Raw genomic sequence first — 25,375 nt, 5'->3', positions numbered from 1 at the left:
CGGGAGGTCATTTATGTATAGGTGGTCCAGCGGTCTAGTGGTAACACGCTTGACTGCGTAAAATTCGGGACTGGTATTAGATCATATATAAATAGATAGGTGTGCGTTTTCTTTTACTTTTTTTTGGCGAACAATCTTTTTTTCGCGAAAATGCATACTTTCCGCGTATTTAGAAAGCTCCTGATCATGTGACTGTTCAAAATGGCGGATGACAAGCGAAAATCAAAATCCCCCAGGAAACGATAAAATAAGACATACGTTGTAAAAAATATAGAAATGGAAAAGAAAATGTAAAAGTACTCAAGTTTTACAGTTGTTGCTGACGTGTAAAGGAAGAGATTGAGCTGACATCCTTTTAAAGGTAGTAAAATTTTATTCGAAAACTAGCTAAAACAAATAGATTTCCAACAAGTCAGCTTCAGAGATGTTTATGTTCTGTTACGGTCGGATCTCTGAGTTGAAACAAACCTAAACCAGAAATTGATCTGTTGCGCTATAACTTCATCAATTCAAATACACGTATAGGTCTGTTTTTTTATGAGCATCAATGTAAAAGTATTGGTCTGTGCTTCAAACTTCACATGATCAACTTCATCAGTTTCTTAGGAGAGTCAGTGCGCAGATGTTGTGGTTCAACACTGGTTAGGTAAGCTAATAGGGTTACCCCATAACTTTATGGAAGCAACCATCAGAAAATGAAAAATTAACATCAGTTAAATAAGTTATGGTAGCCAGAACATGATTGGAAAATGAAAAAAAGACCATAGAAATTAACCTCTACAAAAATCACATGTACATTATAGGTCCTAACAGTATGAATTATCTGTCATGTATAGTTAGTGCTCTTCCTGCTCAACCCTTTAAATCTGCCATCTTCCTATATGCATATAATTTGGTCTATAGATATATATATATATAGATGCATGGTTGACTATATAAAATAATAATGTTTAGTCAAAAACAACACAGGTGCACTGTGTATTCATTATAATTACATCTTTTATGATATATTTGTAATGCCCCCAAGTCAGAAAGCTAATAAGAAAGATAATCAAAATGTTTCAAATAAATTAATCCATTAATGGCTTAGCTAAAAACTGTTTCCACTTTTATTTATAAGCTTTGTTGACACTTGGGGTCAAGACCATTGAAATACCCTCATGCAGATATGCATGTGCAAGCAAACATAATTGAATTGGATAATCTAGACCATTATGTATATTGGGTACCAGTAAGGAGCCTGTATCAACAAAGTTTGCTTCATACAAAATCATTGTAGTTGTATGAAATTTTTGTTCCAAGTATACATATATGTTTATAGTTAAAATTGCTTTGCAGGGTGACCTCTCTTTGTTTTAAATTTTTCACATGTACCAGAAAGTTTTAACTTCTACCCTACCAAGACTGCAATGTGTTGATCTTTCACATACACATAGATGTAGTAAAATAATACAGAACACCCTTATGGAAATATTATAGTTTGCCGTGAACACTTGTTGCGGTCAGGCCGCAAATATCAGGTGAACATGCTGTGAACACAATAAAATAGATACAATGATTGCAGGATGTTGGTTTGGTGTTCACTTTTCACATGCAAAAGAGATTTGCTGCGAACAAGTAGCTATGAGCTTCCCTCGAACAAGTTGCCGCGATCATCCCACAAACTTGTTGCTGCGAACATGCCACAAACTAGGTAGCTGAGAATCTTTACTACAAAGCAAAACCTAGCCAGAAATTGCCCACAAAATACCTTGTACAGAAAAAGTGCAAAAACAAATAAATTAATAGGAATCAGGAACATAAATTTATTCCATAAACTGAAGCACTGACACTGTAACAAATAAAAAATTGTTGATGTCTGAATTTTTTCATACCATGGTACTTGGTATATTTTGAATTTTAATAATAAAATATGTATGAATTTTAACTGTTGATTGAAATTTAAATAACAGTGTCTCGGTGCATGTATTTATTTCATCCCAATGTCTTTTCTTCACACTGCTTATAAGTTATATGTATGACTACAAATCTGTCATACTCAGACTTATTATTACATCTTAATTATCAAACTTATGAAGCTGAAAGTGTCATTATTAGCTCATCTGATTTTTTGAAAAAAAATGATGAGTTATTGTCATCACTTGATTGGCGTCGGCATTGGCATCGGCGCTGCCTGGTTAAGTTTTGTGTTTAGGTCAGCTTTTTTCCTAAACTATCAAAGCTGTTGCTTTGAAACTTGCAACACTTGTTCACCATCAAAAGCTGACTCTGTTCAGCAGGAAACATAACTCCATCCTGCTTTTTGCAAGAATTATGGCCCCTTTTGGACTTCGAAAATCAAATTTCTTGGTTAAGTTTTGTGTTTAGGTCAGCTTTTCTCCTAAACTATCAAAGCTATTGTTCTAAAACTTGCAATACTTGTTCACCATCAAAAGCTGACTCTGTACAGCAAGAAACATAACTCCATCCTGCTTTTTGCAAGAATTATGGGCCCTTTTGGACTTAGAAAATATCAGATTTCTTGGTTAAGTTTTTCGTTTAGGTCAACTTTTCTCCTCAATGGTCAAAGCTATTGCTTTAAAACTTGGAGCAGTTATTCGCCATTAAAAGCTGACTCTGCACAGCAAGTACCATAACTCCATCCAGCTTTTTGCAAGAATTATGGCCCCTTTTGGACATAGAAAATAATGGGTAGGACAATATTTCTATTATACTGAGACAAAAAATCAGATGAGCATCTGCACCCTCAAGGCGGTGCTCTTGTTTATATTTTCTTTTAGATAATTTGATTTAGCTCTGCTAACATTTAAGCATCTATTTCATTTTTAAAATTCCTCATGGTTATTCAGACATTTGAGTATAAATATTAAAAATAAATTTTCTGACTTACCACAAATAAGAATATATTCCTATCATCCTCTAAGAACATCAACATTCACATATGAAAAATGTCTGTAATACATACAGATTTCCCTTTAACCATGCCAAAAATATCTGGTTGTACTTACTTGATTGATCTATAATTACCTGCTCTTATCAAAGTTCTTCATAAACAGTTTACCAAAAGGTTACAATCTTCTAAGTTCATTGGTCTTCCTGCGAATATCCCGCAAAACTAGTATCAAATCAATCGGGGCATGATCGCGGGTAGCAGCGAATATCCCAAGAATACTTCTTGTGAATACAAAAAATGTAGGTATGTTCGTGGCATGTTCACATCTTTTTGACCATTTTGTAAGGGCAAGGTTTTTTCCCCACTATTTTTACTTCAGTCATACCCAAAATGCACCATTTGACATCTCACTTTAAAAAAAATCTGGGACAAGATACAGTCATACCCCCTACATCATCCCTGCATACTAGGAAAAAGGTCTCAGCTTTCCTAGCTTATTTTTCGGAAATGTAAATGCCAATAGGAAAGGGTGAGTGCAAATTTGGAAGACAGAATTTTGTATGCTTTTATTTGAATATAGTAATATCACTGATGTTAAATTAAAAAGGATGATAATATAATTATATTATAAATGCAGTGACTTATATTCTATTTTTGTATATGAAACAGAATATTAAATTCCTGCTAACAAACACAGTTCAGTTTCACAAACAAGCATATCCAGTTTCACAAGGATATAAAATGAAACCACTATTTAAATACTATGGTACACAGCATAAACAAAAGATGGTTAGTATGCTGTCTTTTGGTTTATTCAATGTATAGATTTTTGATAGTAGTTACATTATTATTTCCAGGCCAACAAGTTTTGTTTATAAGCACCCTAAACAGAATAGAACCGAATATTTTTGTATTCTTTTTCCATGAACTTATATATATAATGTATATGCAGCTGTAAATTTACCTGTTTTGATTGGTTTTTAAAATTTCAGTTAAGCAATCATTTTTTGTTAATGCACATATTTTGGGAGAATTCTTTAGTTTTTTGGTACCTTACTGTGTAGAATCTGTTGTTTACTTTAGGAAAACCTTGGACACCATAAATGTTATGACAATTCAAATCTTTAAGATTAGATAATAAATTAATTATCTGTGAGTACCTGATAATATTTATGTTCGATTTCATAAATCATTTAAACATGTATGACTAATACAAAGATAAATTCTTTAATGAAAAGCAAGTGTTAAAAAGTGTAGATATTTGTTTCTTCTGTCTTGTTTTTCCTTCTTAATATTGTGAAAATTGTGGGACATTTTGATATTCCAGCTCAAAAATCATAACACGATAAATGTATTCCAATATGTCTGTTGCCTGATGTATCAACTTTCAGCTGTGAAACAGCTTCATAAACAGCCACATAACTGCATTGCATAAAAGATCATAGTCTTCTGTGGTTAGTGCACTGGCTTCGCAAACAGAAGATCCTGATGCTTCCCTCTACATACAAAGTTACTAAGTATATATATATAGTCTTCACTCCTCAGTGATTAGTTGGTGCATTGGTTTCACAAATGGAAGGATATAATGTTTAAACCCCACATGATGCTGAACTCTTCATCAAATTACTAGTAATCTTAAATCAAGACCCTGTGAAGTGTGCTTTACACCTTGCATATTAACTCTTACTTTACTAAATTTCTATAATGAACTTGTCCATCTTTCAATTTGGACAGTACCATTAAATGTTAAAAGGGGTGCTTATTAAAAGGATACTGACTGAATAGCAAACAGTGCAGATCATGAGTTGTGTCCAGCATGATACTTGGGTTAAAGTTCAGAGGAAAGACCTCTGGAATTGGGAGTATTTTCTATATATCTCACACTACCTGCCAAAACTTTACAATTACTAGCATTTCTTTTAAAGCTTTCTCAGCTATAAGGGCAACTTGTGGTGGCTATAAGTAAACTTAAATATAAAAGTTCACACAGTCTCATATAGGTTTAATTCTAAAGCACACCATTTCAGAGAAAAAAGATGTGAGAATTATACTCCTAGTGATATTTGTGTCATATCATCTGCCCAGCTTTTATGACATCAGATATTTACATATTTCAGAGAAATTCCTGATATCATAGTCAACATCTTCCATAATTCAATTCGAGAAATGAGGAAAATAAATTATGGTTGTGAAATACATGTACCAGGATGTCATTTTGTCCACTTAAGGTTGATAGGAAGTTTGTTATATTATCTGTTTTCAAATAAAATATGTTCATTTCCTGCTGTAGAAAACTTCATCACAATTACCTCATCTATTTGAAATTTTTCAGATACTGTAAAATCATTTAATTTCGTGGGCATGAAATTTCGTATTTTTGGTCAGAACAGCAATTTCGATGGGATATGAATTCGTGCATTTCACGTTTCGAAAATAAAATGAATGGAAAATTTACCTGTTTGTTGGGATTTAATTTCGTGGTTTGACTCAACCACGAAATCCACGAAAATTTGTCCCCCACGAATATTAATGATTTCACAGTAGTAGAGCTTTTGTTGTCACATTTTTGTCTGTGCCGGCGTCAGAGACACAAAGTTTTGCATGTATTTAAAGCTGGTTTCTCTAAAACTACAATGCCAAATGCTTTCAAACTTTACCCATATCTTTGGTTGATGAGATAACCTGTAGGAGCAAGTTACATACTTCTTGCTATTATTTTGTTAAAAGTATGCCCATTTTTAACAAAAAAATTGTGACAGTTGTGTGCCTAAGTCCCAGGATGTTTTCAGATTCTCCACACATGTTTTGACTTTTCAGTTTTATCTGTAAGTAGGCTATATGCATATATAAATGAGGTATATTGTGTAAAATATGAGAGCTTTTGTGATAATTTTAAATGTGATCATGATTTTTATAGCTGTATATATAATATAATAGTCTTTTGTAATTCCGATTGGAATGGCCATGTACATTGTGCATTGCTTGTAATGTTATTTTAACTTGAATGTATATGGATGAGACTTTAATAAAGAAATATATACATGTTTGTCATCATGACCTCACTTGACAAGTTTCATAACTCTGGCTTATGTTTTGGCAAAATTCTGCCCTTATTTTCATCTTCAAAAAATTTGCTGAAGCTTTTGTTTGTAAGCTAGTGTTATGTTGAGGGGCTTCTAGTAGTCAAATGCACTGTCATTACACAACTTTTGTTGATTTTTTTTTTAAATAAAAAAATATTTCAAAACTCTAATACTGATTTTATTATTATCTGTCATTTTAAAAACAGAAGTCTACAGGTTGCAGATTGTCCTGCAGGACAAGTGCGATTTTATTACATGTTCAAGTCAAACTCACAAATGAAGAAACACAAATGAGGATTGAGGAAACACATGTTTGTTCAACATGGACATAAACACCAACTGTTTTATGGCTAGTGCAAAAAGATAGTTGCGATATTAAAGGAAAGAGAACTATTTTTATCTTAAGTGGGTCGTAATTTACCTACAGTTACAGCTAATATACATAGTATCTTTTTATCATTAATCTTTGCTCAATTTTTACTAAACATTTGTACTTTTATCTACAGTGATATCAATCTGACATGAACTAAATTTGCTATTGTTTACCCATAGATCAAAAATTTAATTAGTTTGCTAAATATTGGATATTACAATACAGCTTCATAATTCACAAGAAGTTCTAAGATGGAAACTAAATATTTCAAAGGGAGATCATTCAAGAGAGTTTCATTTCAAGCGGTAAGAAAAAATTTAGTTGACTGATGTTGTGTTAAAGTTGTATTTGAGAATGAAAAGTGTAATATCAGTGTCTGTGTCACCTGTATAAGTATGTTTCCATTGAAACTGTTCTGGTCCTTTCATGTTCTTCACTTCAGTCAGTGAAATGCTACAATTAAAAATTTATCAATTGAGTGACATATGTAATGTAATATGTTTGAAGTCTTAGGCAGTCATACTGTGTGATACTGTTCTGTTTTAACATTTCTGGATAACTATCATACTATGTCTTAGTGGTCAACGCATAATCCTTAGGTATTTTGCACTAGGGTTCGAATCCCCCTGGAAGCCAGGTGATAAGTTGTCAGCTACTAAAAGACTGGTGACTGGTTGCCTACCTGTCTCATGCCTGGCATTGAAGGATAGAAGTCTTGAAAGTAAATGGGTACCAGGCAAAGGTGTAGTCATATTGAAGTAGATGACATTTATATAAAATGAACTCTTTCTTTAGTATAGTAACAATGGTTACATATATTTTTCTGTAGGACTTTGCAATGTCTGAAGGTACACAGTTACAGCCTGAGACTATTCTGCATGTTTCCACAGAGACGGAGTCTCGGGTGTGGTCACAAGGGGGGATAACTGATGACCGGGAGGACAGCCTGGAACAAGAACCAGCAGATATTGGAATGTGTATACTACAGTATGTATTTGTTGCAAAACATATTTTTGATTTACGTTTTACACTCGTGGTGGGGGGGGGGGGGTTATAGGAATGGTCTCCATCCGTCCGTCTGTTCGTCCGTCCGTAACATTTCGTGTCTGCTCTGTATCTCCTAAACCCCTTGAAAGATAATCATGAAACTTGATTCAAATGTTCACCTTATCAAGACGATGTGCAGAACCCATGACTCAGCCATGTTAGCTCAAGGTCAAGGTCACAAATCGGGGTCAAATGTTTGAGCCTTCCATTTTGTGTCTGCTCTGTATCTCCTAAACCCCCTGAAGGATTTTCATGAAACTTGGGTCAGTTGATCACCTCATCAAGATGATATGCAGTGCTCATGAGTCAACCATGTTGGCCCAAGGTTAAGGTCACAACTCAAGGTCAAAGGTTTGAGCCTTCCATTTTGTCTGCTCTGTATCTCGTAAACCCCTTGAAGGATTTTAATATGACTTGGTTATAATATTCCCCTTATCAAGACAATGTGCACAAGGTCAAGGTCATAACTCGAATGTTTGATGGTTACACCCAATACCATCAACCCTTTCACTATCCATAACAATGGTGGGGGATATAGCTGTCTTTCAAACTGCCTTGTTAACTTATTTTCTGACCTGCCATAGACTGGATTTGCCCTTTCCTGTAAATGTATGTTTTTATGTTAGTCCTTATAATACACCCACCATACTCAGCTTGTAATGCTATATAGGAATCACTTTGTTTGTCCTTTGACATCACATCTATCCATGATGTTTACCTGGAATATCTCTGGAACGCTTGCAGATAAATTTTTTTTATGTTAGTTTGAAAAAAAATGACTTACTGAATTATGGCAAAGATCCTTTTTATCTGAAAATGTTTCCCCTTTTTTTTGGTCATGCATGCAGATATTAAGAGAATGTCTGTGACAAGGATCTATAGATTGAGTTTTTTTTGGTATAATCTCTGTTATAACTAAATGGATTTGATTTAAACATAAATTAGTTGTCATTTTTCATCACCAACATCACATGACACAAATTCTGTAGCTTCAGATAAAATATTTCAAAGAAAATCTAGCATTTTAAAGTGTACGCCAAAATTTTCAGACTTCAGACATTGATGAATACAGACCCAGATTTTGAACATTGATGAATACAGACCTAGACTTCGAATGTTAATGAATACAGACATAGACTTTGGACATTGATGAATACAGACCTAGACTTTGGACATTGATGAATACAGACCCAGACTTTGAACATTGATGAATACAGACCTAGACTTCGAATGTTAATGAATACAGACATAGACTTTGGACATTGATGAATTACAGACCCAGACTTTGGACATTGATGAATACAGACCCAGACTTTGAACGTTGATGAATACATACCCAGACTTTGAGCGTTGATGAATACAGACCCAGATTTTTAACATTGATGAATACAGACTCACACTTTGGACATTGATGAATACAGACCCAGACTTTGAATGTTGATTAATACAGACCCAGACTTTGGACATTGATGAATACAGAACCAGACTTTGAATGTTGATGAATACAGACCCAGACTTTGGACATTGATGAATACAGACCCAGACTTTGAACGTTGTTGAATACAGACCCAGACTTTGAACGTTGATGAATACAGGCCCAGATTTTGAACATTGATGAATACAGACCTAGACTTTGAATGTTGATGAATACAGACCCAGACTTTGAACATTGATGAATACTGACCCAGACTTTGAACATTGATGAACAAATATCCAGACTTTGGACATTGATGAATACAGACCCAGACTTTGGGCATTGATAAATACAGACCCAGACTTTGGGCATTGATGAATACAGACCCAGACTCTGAACATTGATGAATACAGACCCAGACTCTGAACATTGATGAATACACAGGGTTTCCACGGTCAGGGAAAAGTCAGGGAAAAAAGTATTTTTTTCAAGGTCAGGGAAAAGTCAGGGAATTTTGTAATTGGTCAGGGAAATTTGGAAATTTAGCTAAAGTCAGGGAAAAGTCAGGGAAATTTGGAACCAGAAGTCAAAAGCAGGAGAATAAAGTTGTGAAAAAGTAAAAAGAATGAAAATAAAAGGCAAAGGCAGTTGTTTCCTTTTGGCTAAACCAAACATTTAAAAAAATACAGTCTGTTAAACAAAATTATTTTTAACTTTTAACAGAATTGAGACTGTATGAATGCTATGAACTGTGTAGTTCTTGAAGTTCATAGTTGCAAATTTATTCCACCTTTTTACCATATAAGCCATAATAAAACTGTTCTGTTATGTTTGTTTGGAAAAGTTACTTAAGAAAACTTATTACATACCATTCTTATATGTTTACCATTTTCTTTGCTCAAATTACTGCTTACAGTTATTAACAAAACGCGATAACTGTGGCCTTTATTTACTAATACCGGATCAACCCATAACAATGAAATAGGGAATCAGGTGGACACATTACATGACAAATATCTTATATCGCAAAACCGATGTAAGTAGTGACGTGGTCTAGTGGTTAACATGTATGATTTGTAAGCTTACGGTGCTGGTTCGAATACAGGACGAGCTACTTTTTTTTAATTTTCTAACATGTTTTTACCTGGAGAAGAATACAGGTAAAACTATTTGTATTATGATTTTCTCGTGCAGTTATACTTAGTACTTATTGATCGAGGATGTCATATTAGAATAGACATTAAATCTGTTAACATGAATAAAGAAAACTCTTGCAAGAATGAAAGAAATACTAAATACAAAAGACGATATAAAAAAGACCTACAAAAATAGAATAAGTAAGATCATTTAAAAAAAGAAGGGCTCGAACCTACACCATACAAACATAAAAATAATAGAGGTCCAACACACTATCCACTCGACTACAAATCTGTTATGGATTATCGCATCGTATTTAGAGTTAAGAAGACTATAATATACAAATGAACACCAATTATAGGATAATTCACCTGCTTTACCTGTTTTTGGACTTTACCAAGTACCGTTAAAATAAAATTATCGCGATCCATTAATACAGATTGTAATGTGCAAAACATTGCTATTTTGATTTACTTTTTTAAAAATAGACCAAGTCTTCTGGTCAACTCTTCTTAGTAAAGATCAAAACTAGTTTTCAAGTGCAATAGTGTTTATGGAAGTTCAGTGTTTAATAAGTTTGAATAGTTATTATTGGTGGATTTTGTTAAAAGTAAAAAGACTCCTTTAATAGAATTCTTTGCAGCATCTTAATTTTACCCTGTAATATTTTAGAATTCATCTAACAGAGAAAGACTAAAAAGTTAAGAGATGTAGAAAAGATGCAAACAAATTGCATACTTAGGGTGGATCTTAGGACTTATTGGGCATCATAGAAAAACAATTAAAAATGAAAAGTTAAAAAAAAAAAGAAATCAAACACTAATACCATTGTACATATAAAGGGTGTAAGTAAAGTTTGCTACAGCTGGAAAAGTAAATCAGCATGATAAAAATGTGTTAAGTAAGATTTGTTAAGTCATTAGATACTGATATGTTGAGGCATTTAAGCTGAATACTATTTATTTATTGAATTTTCAACTTTTGAAAAATAAACAGGCATTTCTGCTTAAATGATTCTATGTCAATCTTTAATTATTATTTGTAGATGCAAACTCGAATACTGTAATGTAAAAAAGAAACAAACAACTTCTAAATATATTGCAACATACATACGCTATTAAGTCTACAAGTAGACTACTCCTTTTACTTATGTGAAAAATGCTATTTTCTACAAAAAAAAAAATATATATATATAAATAAAGACAAATTTTCATAGAATGTACATTTGTCTGAACAGACACAGTAGAAAAATCCAAAACGACCTTTCTTGTTGTCTGTTACATCACACTAAAATAATATAGTGATTTGTTAAACTGGAACAAACTGTCTTTACACCCTTTCGTTACCAATATAACAAGAAACATGGTAATGGTTGGCTGATGGAGAGAATGGAGGCCACATTTATCAATAGATGACCAGATAAGCGTCCAAGAACGCGAAAGTTTTGGTCAGGGAAAATTGCAGTTTGGTCAGTGAAAAGTCAGGGAAAAGTCAGGGAATTTTATTTCTCTGCTTTGTGGGAACCCTGATACAGACCTAGACTTTGAATGTTGATGTATACAGACCCAGACTTTGTAAGTTGATGAATACAGACCCAGACTTCGAATGTTGATGAATACAGACACAGACTTTGAAAGTTGATGAATACAGTCCCAGGCTTTGGACAGTGATAAATGCAGACCCAGACTTTGAATGTTAATGAATACAGACCCAGACTTTGAATGTTGATGAATACAGTCCCAGACTTTGGACACTGATGAATACAGATCCAGACTTTGGACATTGATGAATACAGACCCAGACTTTGAATGTTGATGAATACAGACCCAGACTCTGAACATTGATGAATACAGTCCCACACTTTAAACATTGATGAATACAGATCCAGACTTTCGACATTGATGAATACAGACCCAGACTCTGAACATTGATGAATACAGACCCAAGGGGCCTCCGTGGCCGAGTGGTTAAGGTCGCTGACTTCAAATCACTTGCCCCTCATCGATGTGGGTTCGAGCCTCACTCGGGGCATTGAATTCTTCATGTGAGGAAGCCATCCAGCTGGCTTACGGAAGGTCGGTGGTTCTACCCACTCGTGCCCGCTAGTAATGAAATAATGCATGGAGGGGCACCTGGGGTCTTCCTCCACCATTAAAGCTGGAAAGTCGCCATATGACCTATCATGTGTCAGTGCGACGTTAAATCAAAAAAAAAAAAAAGAATACAGACCCAGACTTTGGACATTGATTAAAAACAGACCCAGACTTTGGACATTGATGAATACAGACCCAGACTTTGAACGTTGATGAATACAAACCCAGACTTTGAACACTGAGTCTTGATTTTGTATGTTTTATTGTTTCAGGCATGGTACCTCTACACGAAATATCCACAATTACTTTATGAGCTTAGAGTGAGTACTTAATACGCTTTATCTATTCTGTACATTAACTTATACTTTAGTAATATGGTTTAAAGGGACTGGACTCTAGATTTTGGCAAAAAAAGGTCTTTCTTTAAAATTCAAGTCTGGTTAAATTAAGAACATTAGGGTATAAGTTTTTGTTTCTAAGTTATCTTAAAAAATCTGAAATCAAGAAAAAACAACAGTCCGAGTCGGGATATCTCCTGACCAGTACACCATGGAGGAGTTCATACTTAACGATCGTTAGATATAAAGTTTTACAAATAAGGCACTTTACCTCTGGTACCTAGTTACAAACTCTTCCCAGTTTTGAATGGAAAAAAAAGTAAAAACACCTAATACGCCAGTAACTAAGTTTCAAGCCTTCTTAAGAAATGTAGCAATATTTTTCTTATATCAAAATTTTAATATTTTTTTTGTGGTTGTTCAATCTGGAAGTCAGTGTCTTAAAACAGTCATTTTCTGTAAGATAAATTGCATATCAATCCTGTACCAATCATTAAGGTAATACAGCTATTTTACAATTGTTTTTAGTAAAAAGCGATATATTTTGTTGTTAAATTGTTTATTATTCAGCAAGTGCACATTTGATTATATGTTATCCATGAGACCCTGTAGCTGGTTTGCTAAAGGTTGGTGACTCTACTAGCTGCCGATCTGTGCTGGAAATAATGGCTGTAATGCCTGTGCTGGAAAAATCACATGTTCCGAAAATAATGCCTGTGCCAGGAATAATGCCTTTGCTGGAAATAATGCTTGTGCCAGAAATAGTGCCTGTGCTGGAAACAGTGTCTGTGCCAGAAATAGTGCCTGTGCCAGAAATAATGCTTGTGCCAGAAATAATGCCTTTGCAGGAAATAATGCTTGTGCCAGAAATAGTGCCTGTGCTGGAAATAGTGTCTGTGCCAGAAATAGTGCCTTTGCTGGAAACAGTGTCTTTGCCAGAAGTAGTGCCTTTGCTGGAAATAATGCTTGTGCCAGAAATAATGCCTTTGCTGGAAACAGTGTCTGTGCCAGAAGTAGTGCCTTTGCTTGAAATAATGCTTGTGCCAGAAATAGTGCCTGTGCTGGAAACAGTGTCTGTGAAAGAAATAGTGCCTTTGCTGGAAACAGTGTCTGTGCCAGATATAGTGCCTTTGCTGGAAACAGTGTTTGTGCCAGAAATAGTGCCTGTGCTGGAAATAGTGCCTGTGCCAGAAATAGTGCCTTTGCTGGAAATAGTGCCTATGCCAGAAATAATGCCAATACTGGAAACAGTGCCTGTGCCAGAAGAAGTGCCTGTTCTGGAAACAGTGACTATGCTGGAAATAATGCCTATGCCAGAAATGATACCTCTGCTAGAAAGAATGTGTCAGAAGTAATTCCCAGGGTGATCTGGAAGTCTTTCTCCACTAAAAATGCTGGAAATCATCCATATGACCTTAATTGATTATTTATGACTTAAAACTTACCAAAAAGAAACAAAGCTATTTTTTATCTCATGCATGTAAAAGGTGTTTAAATAGAGTATGTTTGTTTATTTCAGACAAAGGAAATGTTGTCTTCTGCTGGCAGCTTGTAAACAGAGATTCTTCAGTGTTAGACTGGTATGAACTTTTCATAAAAAAGTCGTCTGAATTGGCAGTTACTTCATAAGTGACACAATTCTCTAAAACATAATTAGTGTTTACCTCACTTTTAAACCTATCATACACCAATCATTTTCAAAATTTTCCAGTATTTATTCATGCAGCAAGTACAAAATATACAATATCTTCAAAGATAATTAATAAGAGCCTGACTTAGAGGTGCTTTGAAAAAGTAGGGAAACACTGAGTTGGATACATGCTACACTCCTTGATTCTTATTGTTGAAGATTTCACAATGTGGCTGCTGTCTTATACATAAATCTATACTAACAGTAAAACTGCAAAATCATTTAATTTTGTAGGCATAAAATTTCGTGGTTTTGGTCAAAACGGCAATTTTGTGGGGATATGAATTTGTGGATTTCAACTTTTGAACATAAAATGAATGGGAATTTTACTTGTTCGTTGGCATTAAATTTTGTGGATTGACTCAACCACTAAATCAAGAAAATTAGTCCCCCACGAATATTAATGATTTCACAGTATTTTGTTTATATTTAAGAAGTACTGATATTGTAATGCACATTTAAAAAATGTCTGTATGAAGTTAACTATTGGTCCACCTTTACAATCCCAGTATTTCTAATATATGACATAAAGCATAAATATTACAAAATCGATGTTTATTTGAAAAATGATGTCTTTAGTAAATTTGCTCAATTTAACTAGTTTAGGGTACTGTGAAATCATTAATAATATTGGGGGACTAATTTTTGTGGATTTCGTGGTTTAGTCAATCCACGAAATTTAATACCAACGAACAAGTAAAATTCCCATTCATTTTATGTTCAAAAGTTGAAATCCACGAATTCATATCCCCACGAAATTGCCGTTTTGACCAAAACCACGAAATCTAAAATTTTACAGTATTAGATTCTGCTCTGAAAATAGACTGTATTTGACAGGTGAGAAATGATGGAAGAGACAGTGGTATAGAGGAAGGGGCTATGATGAAGTCTAGTGTTGGAAATGTTGATACAGTAGTATGTCTTGATGCAGAGGAGTTTCAGGTCTTCCAACAGACCCTGAAATGTGCTGCTTTCCCAGTTTTAGGGGCACCAGATCCCCCTTCTGAAGCCACACCTATTCCATCTGGGACACAGATTTCACCTTACCCCAAAAGGTATGTTTGGTGTAAAAACACTATAACAATTCTCTTTGATAAACAAGGTTTCCGAGTGTTTTTTTTTTTAAACTTTTCAGTTGATGAACCATTTGCTTTTTGTTGCAGGTTGTGAATTTTAGATGAGATAGTTCTCACATGCCCATGAAAAATCCATACTATTGCAAGAAATGTACGAATATCAAGTTTTAGTTTATAGCTATTTATTTTAGATATGGTATTTACTTTTTAACCTTTAGCCTGCTGGCGGTAAGTGATTCTGCCCTTGTGACCAGTGCAGACCAGGATCAGCCTGCATATCTGTGCAGGCTGATCATGGTCTGCACTGTTCGCTATTCAGTCAGTAAATTTTTAGTGAACACCGCTTTGCATAATAAATGGTACTGCCTAAATTGAATGATAGACCAGTCCATTTTAGACACTTAACAGGGTAAAGGTTAGGTGAACTATTCATTTGGCTGCTTCTTGGTAGTCATACCAGTACCTCGGTCTGGGAAAAGGGATTGTAGAGACTGCTGTCAAACCCCAATCTCACTGTGATTTTAACCAATGACCTCTGGAAAAGGAGTCCAGTGCTGTACTTTTACACCACTGCACCTGTCAAATTCCAAATCATAGATCTTTTATTGTAAAAGCACATATTTTTGCCCGGTCAAAATTTCGCGAATTTGAAATTTTGAGTATGTTCCCAAGGTTTAATATTCGCAAAATTTTAAAAGTGGTGTTCTGCTTGAACTTGAATTATACTAATGGTGAATATTTATGCGAGGATTAATATTCACGAGATATGGGGCCTCGCAGTATAGCGAAATTTAAACCCTTGCGAAAATTTCTGCTTTTACAGTAGCTGCTATAAATACCAAGTTCTACATTAAAAGTCATATTGGATGTTCGCAGTTTGTAACATATAGCATACAATATGTATGTCTCCCCCCACTGGGGTAGACATATTGTTTTTGCCCTGTCCATCCGTCTGTCCGTCACACTTAATTTCCGATCAATAACTGGAGAACCATTTGACCTAGAACCTTCAAAATTCATAGGATGGCAGGGCTTATGGAATAGACGACCCCTATTGTTTTTGGGGTCACTGCGCCAAAGATCAAGGTCACAGGAGCCTAAATATGGAAAACCATTTCCGATCAATAACTTGAGAACCACTTGACCCAGAACGTTGAAACTTAATAATATGATTGGTCATGCAGGGTAGATGACCCCTATTGATTTTGGTGTCACTCTGTTTAAGGTCAAGGTCACAGGGGCCAGAAGACGGAAAACCATTTCCGATCAAAAACTTGAGAAGCACTTGACCCAGAATGTTGAAACTTCATAGGATGATTGGACATGCCTAGTAGATGACCCCTATTTTGGGGTCACTTTGTTAAAGTTCAAGGTAACAGGAGCCTGAACATGGAAAACCATTTTTGGTCAGTAACTTGAGAACCACTTGACCCAGAATGTTGAAACTTCTTAGGATGATTGTTCATGCAGAGTAGATGACCCCTATTGATTTTGGGTTCACTCTATTAAAGGCCAAGGTCACAGTGAACAGAAAATGGAAATCCATTTCCGGCAAATAGCTTGAGAACCATTTGACCTAGAACCATCAATCTTCATAGGGTGATAGGACTTTCAGAGTAGATGACCCCTATTGTTTTTTGGGTCACTCCATCAAAAGGTCAAGGTGACAGGGGGCTGAACATAGAAAACTCTTTCCAATTAATAGCTTGAGAACCACTTGACCCAGAATATTGAAACTTAATAGGATGATTGGACATGCAGAGTAGATGACCCCTACTGATTTTGGGGTCACTTGATCAAAGGTCAAGGTCAAAGGGGCCTCAACAAAACATAACTTGAGAACCACTAGGCCCAGAATGTTGAAACTTAGTGGGATGGTTGGACATGCCAAGTAGATTATCCCTGTTGTGGCCCACCATCAGTGTCTCTTTTACTTTTGCTCCTGTCCCCTATTGACTTCTTGTCTATGCGACTATGCATGGGGGAGACATGCCCTTTTTTTACAAAAGTATCTTCTAGTTTTTTTATACTTGCAGAAAAGTGTCTGCAGGTATGTTGCAGTATGATCGTACTATGACACCTCTCTCCCTGCATGACAGTGGGGTGGAGGAACAAGAGGATACAGCTATGGTTCCAGCAGAAACGTTGTGTGAACTTTTACGGCGTGCATTCAGACTCACACAAGAAAAATTCAATCAGTATGAAGAAATCATAGCTGCACAGCTTGAAAGAAAATCTCCACAAAAAGTAAGTTTACCACTTTTCTTGTCTCTGCCTTTTTCAAGCTTCAAATTCTTGTCATTATGTAAGTTAGCAAGTATTTGTGTGTTTGTTAAAGTTTATAGCTAATGTGTTCTCTTGTTGTAAGTGCTGACAGTAAATAAAGTGTTTCAGTTGAATTGAACGTAAGGCTATGTTTTGTTTTAGGCCTAAAAGAAAGATTTTGTTTTCGGTAACATGCTTAAAAAAGTTAGGGTAGGTTACTAAGGTAGTAGGTCTGTAAAAAAATTTTTGTTTGATATTTTTTTTAAGAAGTGGGTCTTTTTATGCCTCCGAAGGGAGGCATATAGTTTTTGAACCGTCTGTCTGTCTGTCGGTCTGTCAGTCTGTCGGTCTGTCCGCATTTTTTGTGTCCGGTCCATATCTTTGTCATCGATGGATGGATTTTCAAATAACTTGGCATGAATGTGTGCCACAGTAAGATGATGTGTCGTGCGCAAGACCCAGGTCCGTAGCTCAAAGGTCAAGGTCACACTTAGACATCAAAGGATAGTGCATTGATGGGCGTGTCCGGTCCATATCTTTGTCATCGATGGATGGATTTTCAAATAACTTGGCGTGAATGTGTACCACAGTAAGACGACGTGTCGCATGCAAGACCCAGGTCAGTACCTCAAAGGTCAAGGATACACTTAGACATTAAGGGATAGTGCATTGATGGGCGTGTCCGGTCCATATCTTTGTCATCGATGGATGGATTTTCAAATAACTTGGCATGAATGTGTACCACAGTAAGACGACGTGTCGCGCGCAAGACCCAGGTCCGTAGCTCAAAGGTCAAGGTCACACTTAGAAGTTAAAGGTCATTTTTCATGATAGTGCATTGATGGGCGTGTCCAGTCCATATCTTTGTCATTCATGCATGGATTTTAAAATAACTACGCATGAATGTGTGACACGGTAAGACGACGTGTCGCGCGCAAGACCCAGCTCCATAGGTCAAAGGTCCTAAACTCTAACATCGGCCATAACTATTCATTTAAAGTGCCATCGGGGGCATGTGTCATCCTATGGAGACAGCTCTTGTTGGAAATTAATTTTGTGTCAAAAATGAATACAAATAAGGGGTTTATGCCTTTAGAGCATCAGTAAGTTGATTTCTAACATCACTGACCATGTTTAAAGCATAAAAAATTCTCAAAGGCCATAAAAACGTTTAGGGTCAGGCCAAAAATTTAGGGTAGGTCGGGATACCGGAAACAAACAGTTATTTTCTTAGGCCTTAGCAAAAGATATAGTGAGATTTATAGGCATTTAATTCTATTGAAATGTATTTGTTTTACATAAATTGTTGAGAAAGTTCTGACAGCTTGTTCTAGTTATGGTTCCTGACTTTTTCTCTCTTTTTTTGCCAATGTTTGTGCCTTAGTATGGGATTTTATAGACTTCAGTCAGATTTCTCTTTCACTTGGACATGGGCATGCCAACCCCCAGATCACAAGTTGGATTTTCTACCAATGAATACATTGTTGTTCTACATAATTATCTAGTTTAGTGTCCTTTCTACAGAATGAAATTTTGTTTTACCTACCTCAATGCCCCAACACTGCCAAATAATGGTTTTGTAAACTTATAGATACTTACTCATAACATTATAGAGGGTTACTAAACTTATATATATTTGATTTCCCTTTCTTATTTTCCTTCATTCTGTTAAGACGATGGACTGTAACCAAATAATGTCAATAACATATTTTGAGACATCAGCATTGTGAAACAAATATTTATCTTTTCAGGTTTTAGCAGAAGAACTTGTTAGGCAATTGATCGCCCTGGAAAACAACGAGAACCCGTACTATAACCCTAAAACATACCTGGTATGGGTTTTTGTTCAGTGTAATTTCATTGTCTTGTTTGTTGCCTGATGTTCCTTATTGTTAACCCTTACCCTGCTTAATTTCTGTAATGAACTAGTCCCATCTTTCAATTTGGACAATACCATTAACTGTTAAAAGGGGTGCTAACTAAAATAAACTGACTGAATGGCAAACAGTGTAGACCATGAACAGACTGCATAGTAGTGCAGGCTGATTTTGCTTGGTCTGCACTTGTTGCAAAGGCAGAATTACTTACCGCCAGCAGGCTAAGGGTTAATTAATGGTACATTTTGAAAATTTTCATCTTTGAAGAAAGTAAATAAACTTGAATGCATGATAAAAGCATAAAACATGTACCTATTGAGAACAGAGATGTGAGAAACTGGGTTATTAAGATTTTTTATTACAAGGTTACCTTGTTGGCAAGGAAGGAAATGACATAAAAGTTTTGTAATTGTCTTGATATTGCCACCATGTGACATAAAGATGTTGTAAGAAGTTGACTTACAATGTGAAACATTATTGCTTTTATTTCTTTGTTTTCCTTCTAGAATCGGATTGGTTATGACCAGTGGCAAAAAGGGAGAGAACAAATATACAGACCTGCTCAACAAGTTCTGGCATTTTTCTCTGCCACAATTGTCAGACAGGTCCATTAAGGTAAAGTATTTCTTAGAAGGACTCCTTTGCCAATTATGGTTTTAGAAGTGATTGATCTAAAAACATTACTTATGTATTTAACAGTCAAATCATTGCAAATTTTGTATTTCTTTATTTGGAAGTTACTGTACTGGCTTTTATCAAAACCAAAGCTGTTTATTCAGTCAAACTAATCTGAAGGTTTTATATCCTAAAGTCAGTTATTTGCTTGTAAAGGACATAGCCAAATTTCTTGCAACATACTTATTATATGAAGCTCATATTAATTGAAAATATATTGAAAAAAAAATCATTTTGGGCAGAAGATATAGGATGTCAGTTTTTGTGAAAACTGTAGGATATACATTGTATGTAGAGAAAAATTTAATTAAAGTATCTTTATCTCTATTTACAGATGAAATCAATGCACAAACAGTACCAGAAACTCCTGGAGAGGTTGATCAGCTACGAGTCTCCATACAGACAACAGAATGAATTGATTGCCCCGCCCCCTACATCTCCATTGTCCAGTGCATCTGTCCGTCTGCTGAAAGAATTTAGTTTGAGATATGGAGTAGTGAGTATATATATTAGATAAAGGTTCCTTTATGTGTTAGGCATACTTGACTGCCTCATACATGTAGACATTTACTTACTGATAAAAAAATCTAACAGGTCTCTGACTTCAAATCACTTGTCACTCATTGATGTGGGTTTGAGCCTCACTCGGGCCATTGAATTCTTCGTATGAGGAAGCTATCCACCTGGCTTATGGAAGGTTGGTGGTTCTACCTAGGTGCCCGCCCGTGATGAAATAATGCACAGAGGGGCACCTGGGGTATTCCTCCACCATCAAACCTGGAAAGTTGCCATATGACCTATAATAGTGTTGATGTGAGGTTAAACCCAACAAAAGCAAAAATCTAACATGTGAAATTTTATCTATAATTTTGACATTGATGTGTGTATTAAAGACATTTCCCCTCCACCATTGTTTCATGTGCAAATTTAATCGATCGTGAAAAGGTTTGATAAATGGAGATTGTGATAATGAGGATAGTTTAAATACTGGAAAATCAGGTGAACTTTTTTTGTGGTTTTGAGCAAAACAACTATTTAGCATGGATTTGAATTCACTGATAAAAAATTTAAAGACAAAATAAATACTTTGATTTATTTGTTGGGGTTAAATTTTGTTGTTTGTCACAAAATTCATGAAAATTAGTCCACAACTAATGTGTATGATTTCGTGGTAAGTAGGAAACTGAATTTTTAATTAAGAAATAAAAAAGTCATGTAAATCACCATTATTCAGGTCATTGTTTGGTCAGTAATGATTCTATAAAAAAGGTAAAGGTAAAGGTCTTGTTTATTATAGTGTCACCCCTTTTGAAAGGGCCAGCCAATTTGGCTTATGAGACACCTTTATTGTGCGTACCAATTACCTCCCAACTCCTACCACTATACCAGGCGCCAGGTGGATAGAAGTCGGTAACCATTCATTTAACTAGCTCGCGGCTCACGAACCGGCCTTTTCGGACAAGTCCCATGACAAACATTCCCTGGACGAACGCTCCCCATGGGGCTCGAACCTTCGACCTGCCGATCCCGAGGCGGACGCCTTAACCACTGGGCCACGGTTTCTATATGTATGATATAAACATGCCCCTATTTGGGTTCTTTTTTTTTTCTTTTTTTTTGCTTAATAATTGACCAAACAGGTGAACTGAATTCCTATGATGTAAATCAGATAAGTGATTCTTATTTTGCTAAACCTCTGTTGTCATCTATTTAGCAAAATTGGTACTTTCTTTGTCAATCTAGGGAGAACAGTACAGGAAGATTGTTTATTTGAATTATTTGTCCTTGAACTTTGACCCCACTGTCTGGTTCATTCATCATGTGATGTCATCATTGACCTCGGTATTGGAGTCCATGCCAGCCAAAAGGTCATGTCTCATCATTGTGAAGGAAGAGGTAAGATTGAACTTTAAGCTGGGAAATTAATTGTTTTTGGTAATTTTATAGCGAAAAGGAGAAGAAACTTTGCAGTTTTGTGTGAGACACCAGACTATGAAACTTGAGGTTGAAAATCCTAAAAAAACTGACAATTCTTCAGAGGAGCTACGCATATATGCAGCTGATAGAACATATACACAACCTGTTGGTTATAACTAGCTAACACTACAGATCACTGACCTAAAACCACTTGAAAATTAGTAGGTTTTCAGTCAGTGCAGAGGAAGGTTTGACAGTGTGACAGTTGCAGTTATGCTCTGTGTCTCGCCTAAGGTATACCAGCACTAGAATAGAAAAATACCTCTTGATGTGACAGAATTGACAAATCTTGTAGAAAATAGGATTTTGGTAAAAGCTGTAAATATTTTAATTAAACAGTGTTAGGATATTATGGTCATTATTTGGCAACTTTGTTTTTATTTCAGTTCTCAATCTTAGAGAACAGTTTACATTTGTTGGAAGCCAAGTCGTCTGCTGCAATATCAAAAATGAAAACACTCTACACAAATAAAAGACCACTGGATGGTGTTGGTATGAAAAATTTATAGCCTTAGTTAATCTTTACCCTGCTAAATTTCTAAAATGAACTGGTCAGTCACTCAATTTGGGCAGTACCACATTATTCAAAGGGGTGTTCACTGAAAATGTACTGACTGAATAGCGAACAGTGCAGACCATTATCAAACTGAATGTGCAGGTTGATCTTGGTCTGCACTGGTCGCAAAGGCAGAATCATTTGCCACCAGCAAGCTAAAGGTTAACTTCAATTTCCTCTTGATTTTACATTTTTACATTCAGAAACATATATCCTTGTTTTTTTTCCTAGAAAGCTTCTCTTCGTACAGTCTTAATAGGTGATATTTTTGTTAGTACATTATATTTTCAGAACCACTGATAGAGCTGTTGTCTCTAACTTTACGAGCAAAGACATATCTTCTTATGAGTCCTGAGGAACAACTTGGAAACAAGCTTTATAAAATTGTTCAAGTAAGTATGCATGGGAATTATATTACTTTATTTATAGAATTTAATGTTTAATGGTCATCTAATTGGAAACTGAATTGCTTTTTGGTTAATGATTTGTTACAAAATAACTATCTAATTTTGCGACAGTGGCATATTATTATGTCAAAACAACGTGTTTAATGCCTAAGCATCTTATTGAATTAATGTTGTAGTATGCACAATATTTGATTATTAAGCTGAGTTTAGACTATACTTTGTTTCTATAGTGTAAGATACTTATTCATCTGGGGCCTCTATGGCCAAGTGGTTTAGGTCGCTGACTTCAAATCACTTGCCCCTCACCGATGTGGGTTTAAGCCTGACTTGGGGCATTGAATTCTTCATGTGAGAAAGCCATCCAGCCAGCTTATGGAAGGTTGGTGGTTGTACCCAGGTGCCCGCCCTTGATGAAATAGTGCACAAAGGGGCACCTGGTGTCTTCCTTCACCATCAAAGCTTGAAAGTTGCCATATGACCCATAATTGTGCGGTGTGAAGTTAAACCCAACAAAACAAACAAAAACTTATTAATCTATGTTTTTGAAATTAATTGAAAGAGTTTGACCCATTAAGTTTGCAGGTGAAGTTGTGAAAACACATTAATCTGGGAGGGCCTAAATCGACATGTTATATTGTTAGCAAAGCTGTATTATACCAGTATGATCAGAATGATTTTCATGAAGTTTATGTGGGAGAAAAGTAAGTCACTAGGTTGTGATGGGTCCTTAAGAAACCGACAACAATAATAAATACATTAAAGAGATTATCATTTTGTGGACATTTAGCAGTATTTATGGACTTAGACTTAGAACTATTTTATATTCTAGGCAATCTTTCCAACAGCATATGAGCGACATAAGATGGTAGCAGAAGATGAACTTAGACATAACAAATGGGATACAGAACTAAGTCCCCAGCTAGTATGTCATATCTCATGAAATTACCGTACAGTTCCCAGTTATGTCCAATTGAAGTACTGTAAAAGCACATATTTTTGCTGGGTCAGAATTTCACAAATTTGAAATTTTGAGTATGTTCGTGAGGTTTAATATTCGCGATATTGTAAAAATGGTATCCTACTTGAATTTGAATTATACTGATGGTGAATATTTATGTGAGGATTAATTTTCGCATGATACAGGGCCTCGGCAATGTAGCAAAAATTGAACCCTCGCTAAAATTTCTGCTTTTACAGTATAGTGAATATGAACTTATTATGTTCTCTGAATTTCAACTCTTCCCAAATAGTATAATAAAGTTGAAATACTGTGAAAATGAGTAATATTCATGGCAGACTGTTTCTGGTTGATTTCTTGCTTGAATCATTCATTGAATTTAATGCCAACTATCTTGTAAATTTACCGTTCATTTTATGTTAAAAAAGTGAAACTCACAATTTCATATAATATGCCCCATGAAATAGCTGTTTAAGCCAGAATCACTAGAATTTTGTACCCTTAAAATGAATTTATTTCACTGTAACTGTCATTTCTGTGTAACACAGACCAAGTTTGAATTGTCTTCAGCTGTTAAGTAATGTATATATTGAGTTAACCTTTAGCCTGCTAAATTTCTAAAGTGGACTGGTCCGTCATTCAGTTTGGGCTGTACCACTTATTACTCAAAGGAGTGTTCAGTGAAAATTTACTGACTGAATAGAGAACAGTGCAGATCATGATCAGCCTGCACGTCCGTGCAGGCTGATCTTGGTCTGCACCAGGGTGGTAGTAATGCTAATGCTAATACATTAATAATGCATTATTTTTTTCAAATAATGCCAAGTAATGATTAATGCCACAATTTTAGCATTAAAAATAATGCTAATTTAATGCCAAAGTTTGTAATGCTAATGCTAATGCTTAGCATTACTTAGGCATTATTTTCTGTATCACTGGAAATCCCAGGTTCAAGTTAACTTGGTGTGAACCAGATCAGATCCAGAAATATACCACACACCTGAATCTGAAGGACATAAAACACAATCCAAATGTTCAGGCATGCACAGTATTCTGCCTAAATACTGATAAAACTTAAAGCATATATGGGCTATCTAGTTATGAAACATTTTTGAACATACAATTTTACTTAAAACACTAGCACTATTTGTTTGTAACCAATTAAATTTTCAATAACATTCACAGTGTATCTAATGCAAATTAATGCATTGAACTAGACATTTAAAATATGGGACAGCTCCAAAGTGCAAATTCATAATAAGAATTAAAGTGTGACATAATTAGTTTTGTCAACCAAAATATCAAACAGAATCATTGTTATGAAGGTCAAAGGTCAGTGTTCAGTGATGACATGTTTTTTTGAGCTCACTAAAAATCGGTAAAAAATGTGTGCTAAATTGTCAGATTGGATTACAAATGGAATTATTTGGAGCTTAAACATTGTTACAAATGTCGGAGAAGGAAAAAACTTCAAAAACACAAACTAAAAGTAAAAGAAATCGAAAGAAAAAACGAC

The 25,375-nt window shown here is 35.3% G+C and overlaps 1 protein-coding gene across 1 annotated transcript; it reads left to right on the top strand.

Annotated features, from left to right (window-relative positions):
* Positions 1 to 24,440, top strand: LOC123547359 (uncharacterized). Its single transcript, XM_053550624.1, has 14 exons — positions 1 to 361; positions 7,179 to 7,336; positions 12,313 to 12,360; positions 13,898 to 13,958; positions 14,906 to 15,123; positions 17,181 to 17,391; positions 19,161 to 19,241; positions 19,793 to 19,882; positions 20,296 to 20,457; positions 21,909 to 22,043; positions 22,325 to 22,430; positions 22,786 to 22,886; positions 23,731 to 23,823; positions 24,408 to 24,440. Exons 2-14 carry the CDS (start codon positions 7,188 to 7,190, stop codon positions 24,438 to 24,440), a joined length of 1,488 nt encoding a protein of 495 aa, XP_053406599.1. The 5' UTR covers positions 1 to 361; positions 7,179 to 7,187.
* The last annotated feature ends 935 nt before the right edge of the window (positions 24,441 to 25,375 follow it).

The sequence above is a fragment of the Mercenaria mercenaria genome, chromosome 9 (assembly GCF_021730395.1).
Source record: "Mercenaria mercenaria strain notata chromosome 9, MADL_Memer_1, whole genome shotgun sequence".
Classification (NCBI taxonomy): Eukaryota; Metazoa; Mollusca; class Bivalvia; order Venerida; family Veneridae; genus Mercenaria; species Mercenaria mercenaria.
Note: the sequence above shows the minus strand (reverse complement) of the source record. Positions and strands in the feature narration are given on the sequence as shown.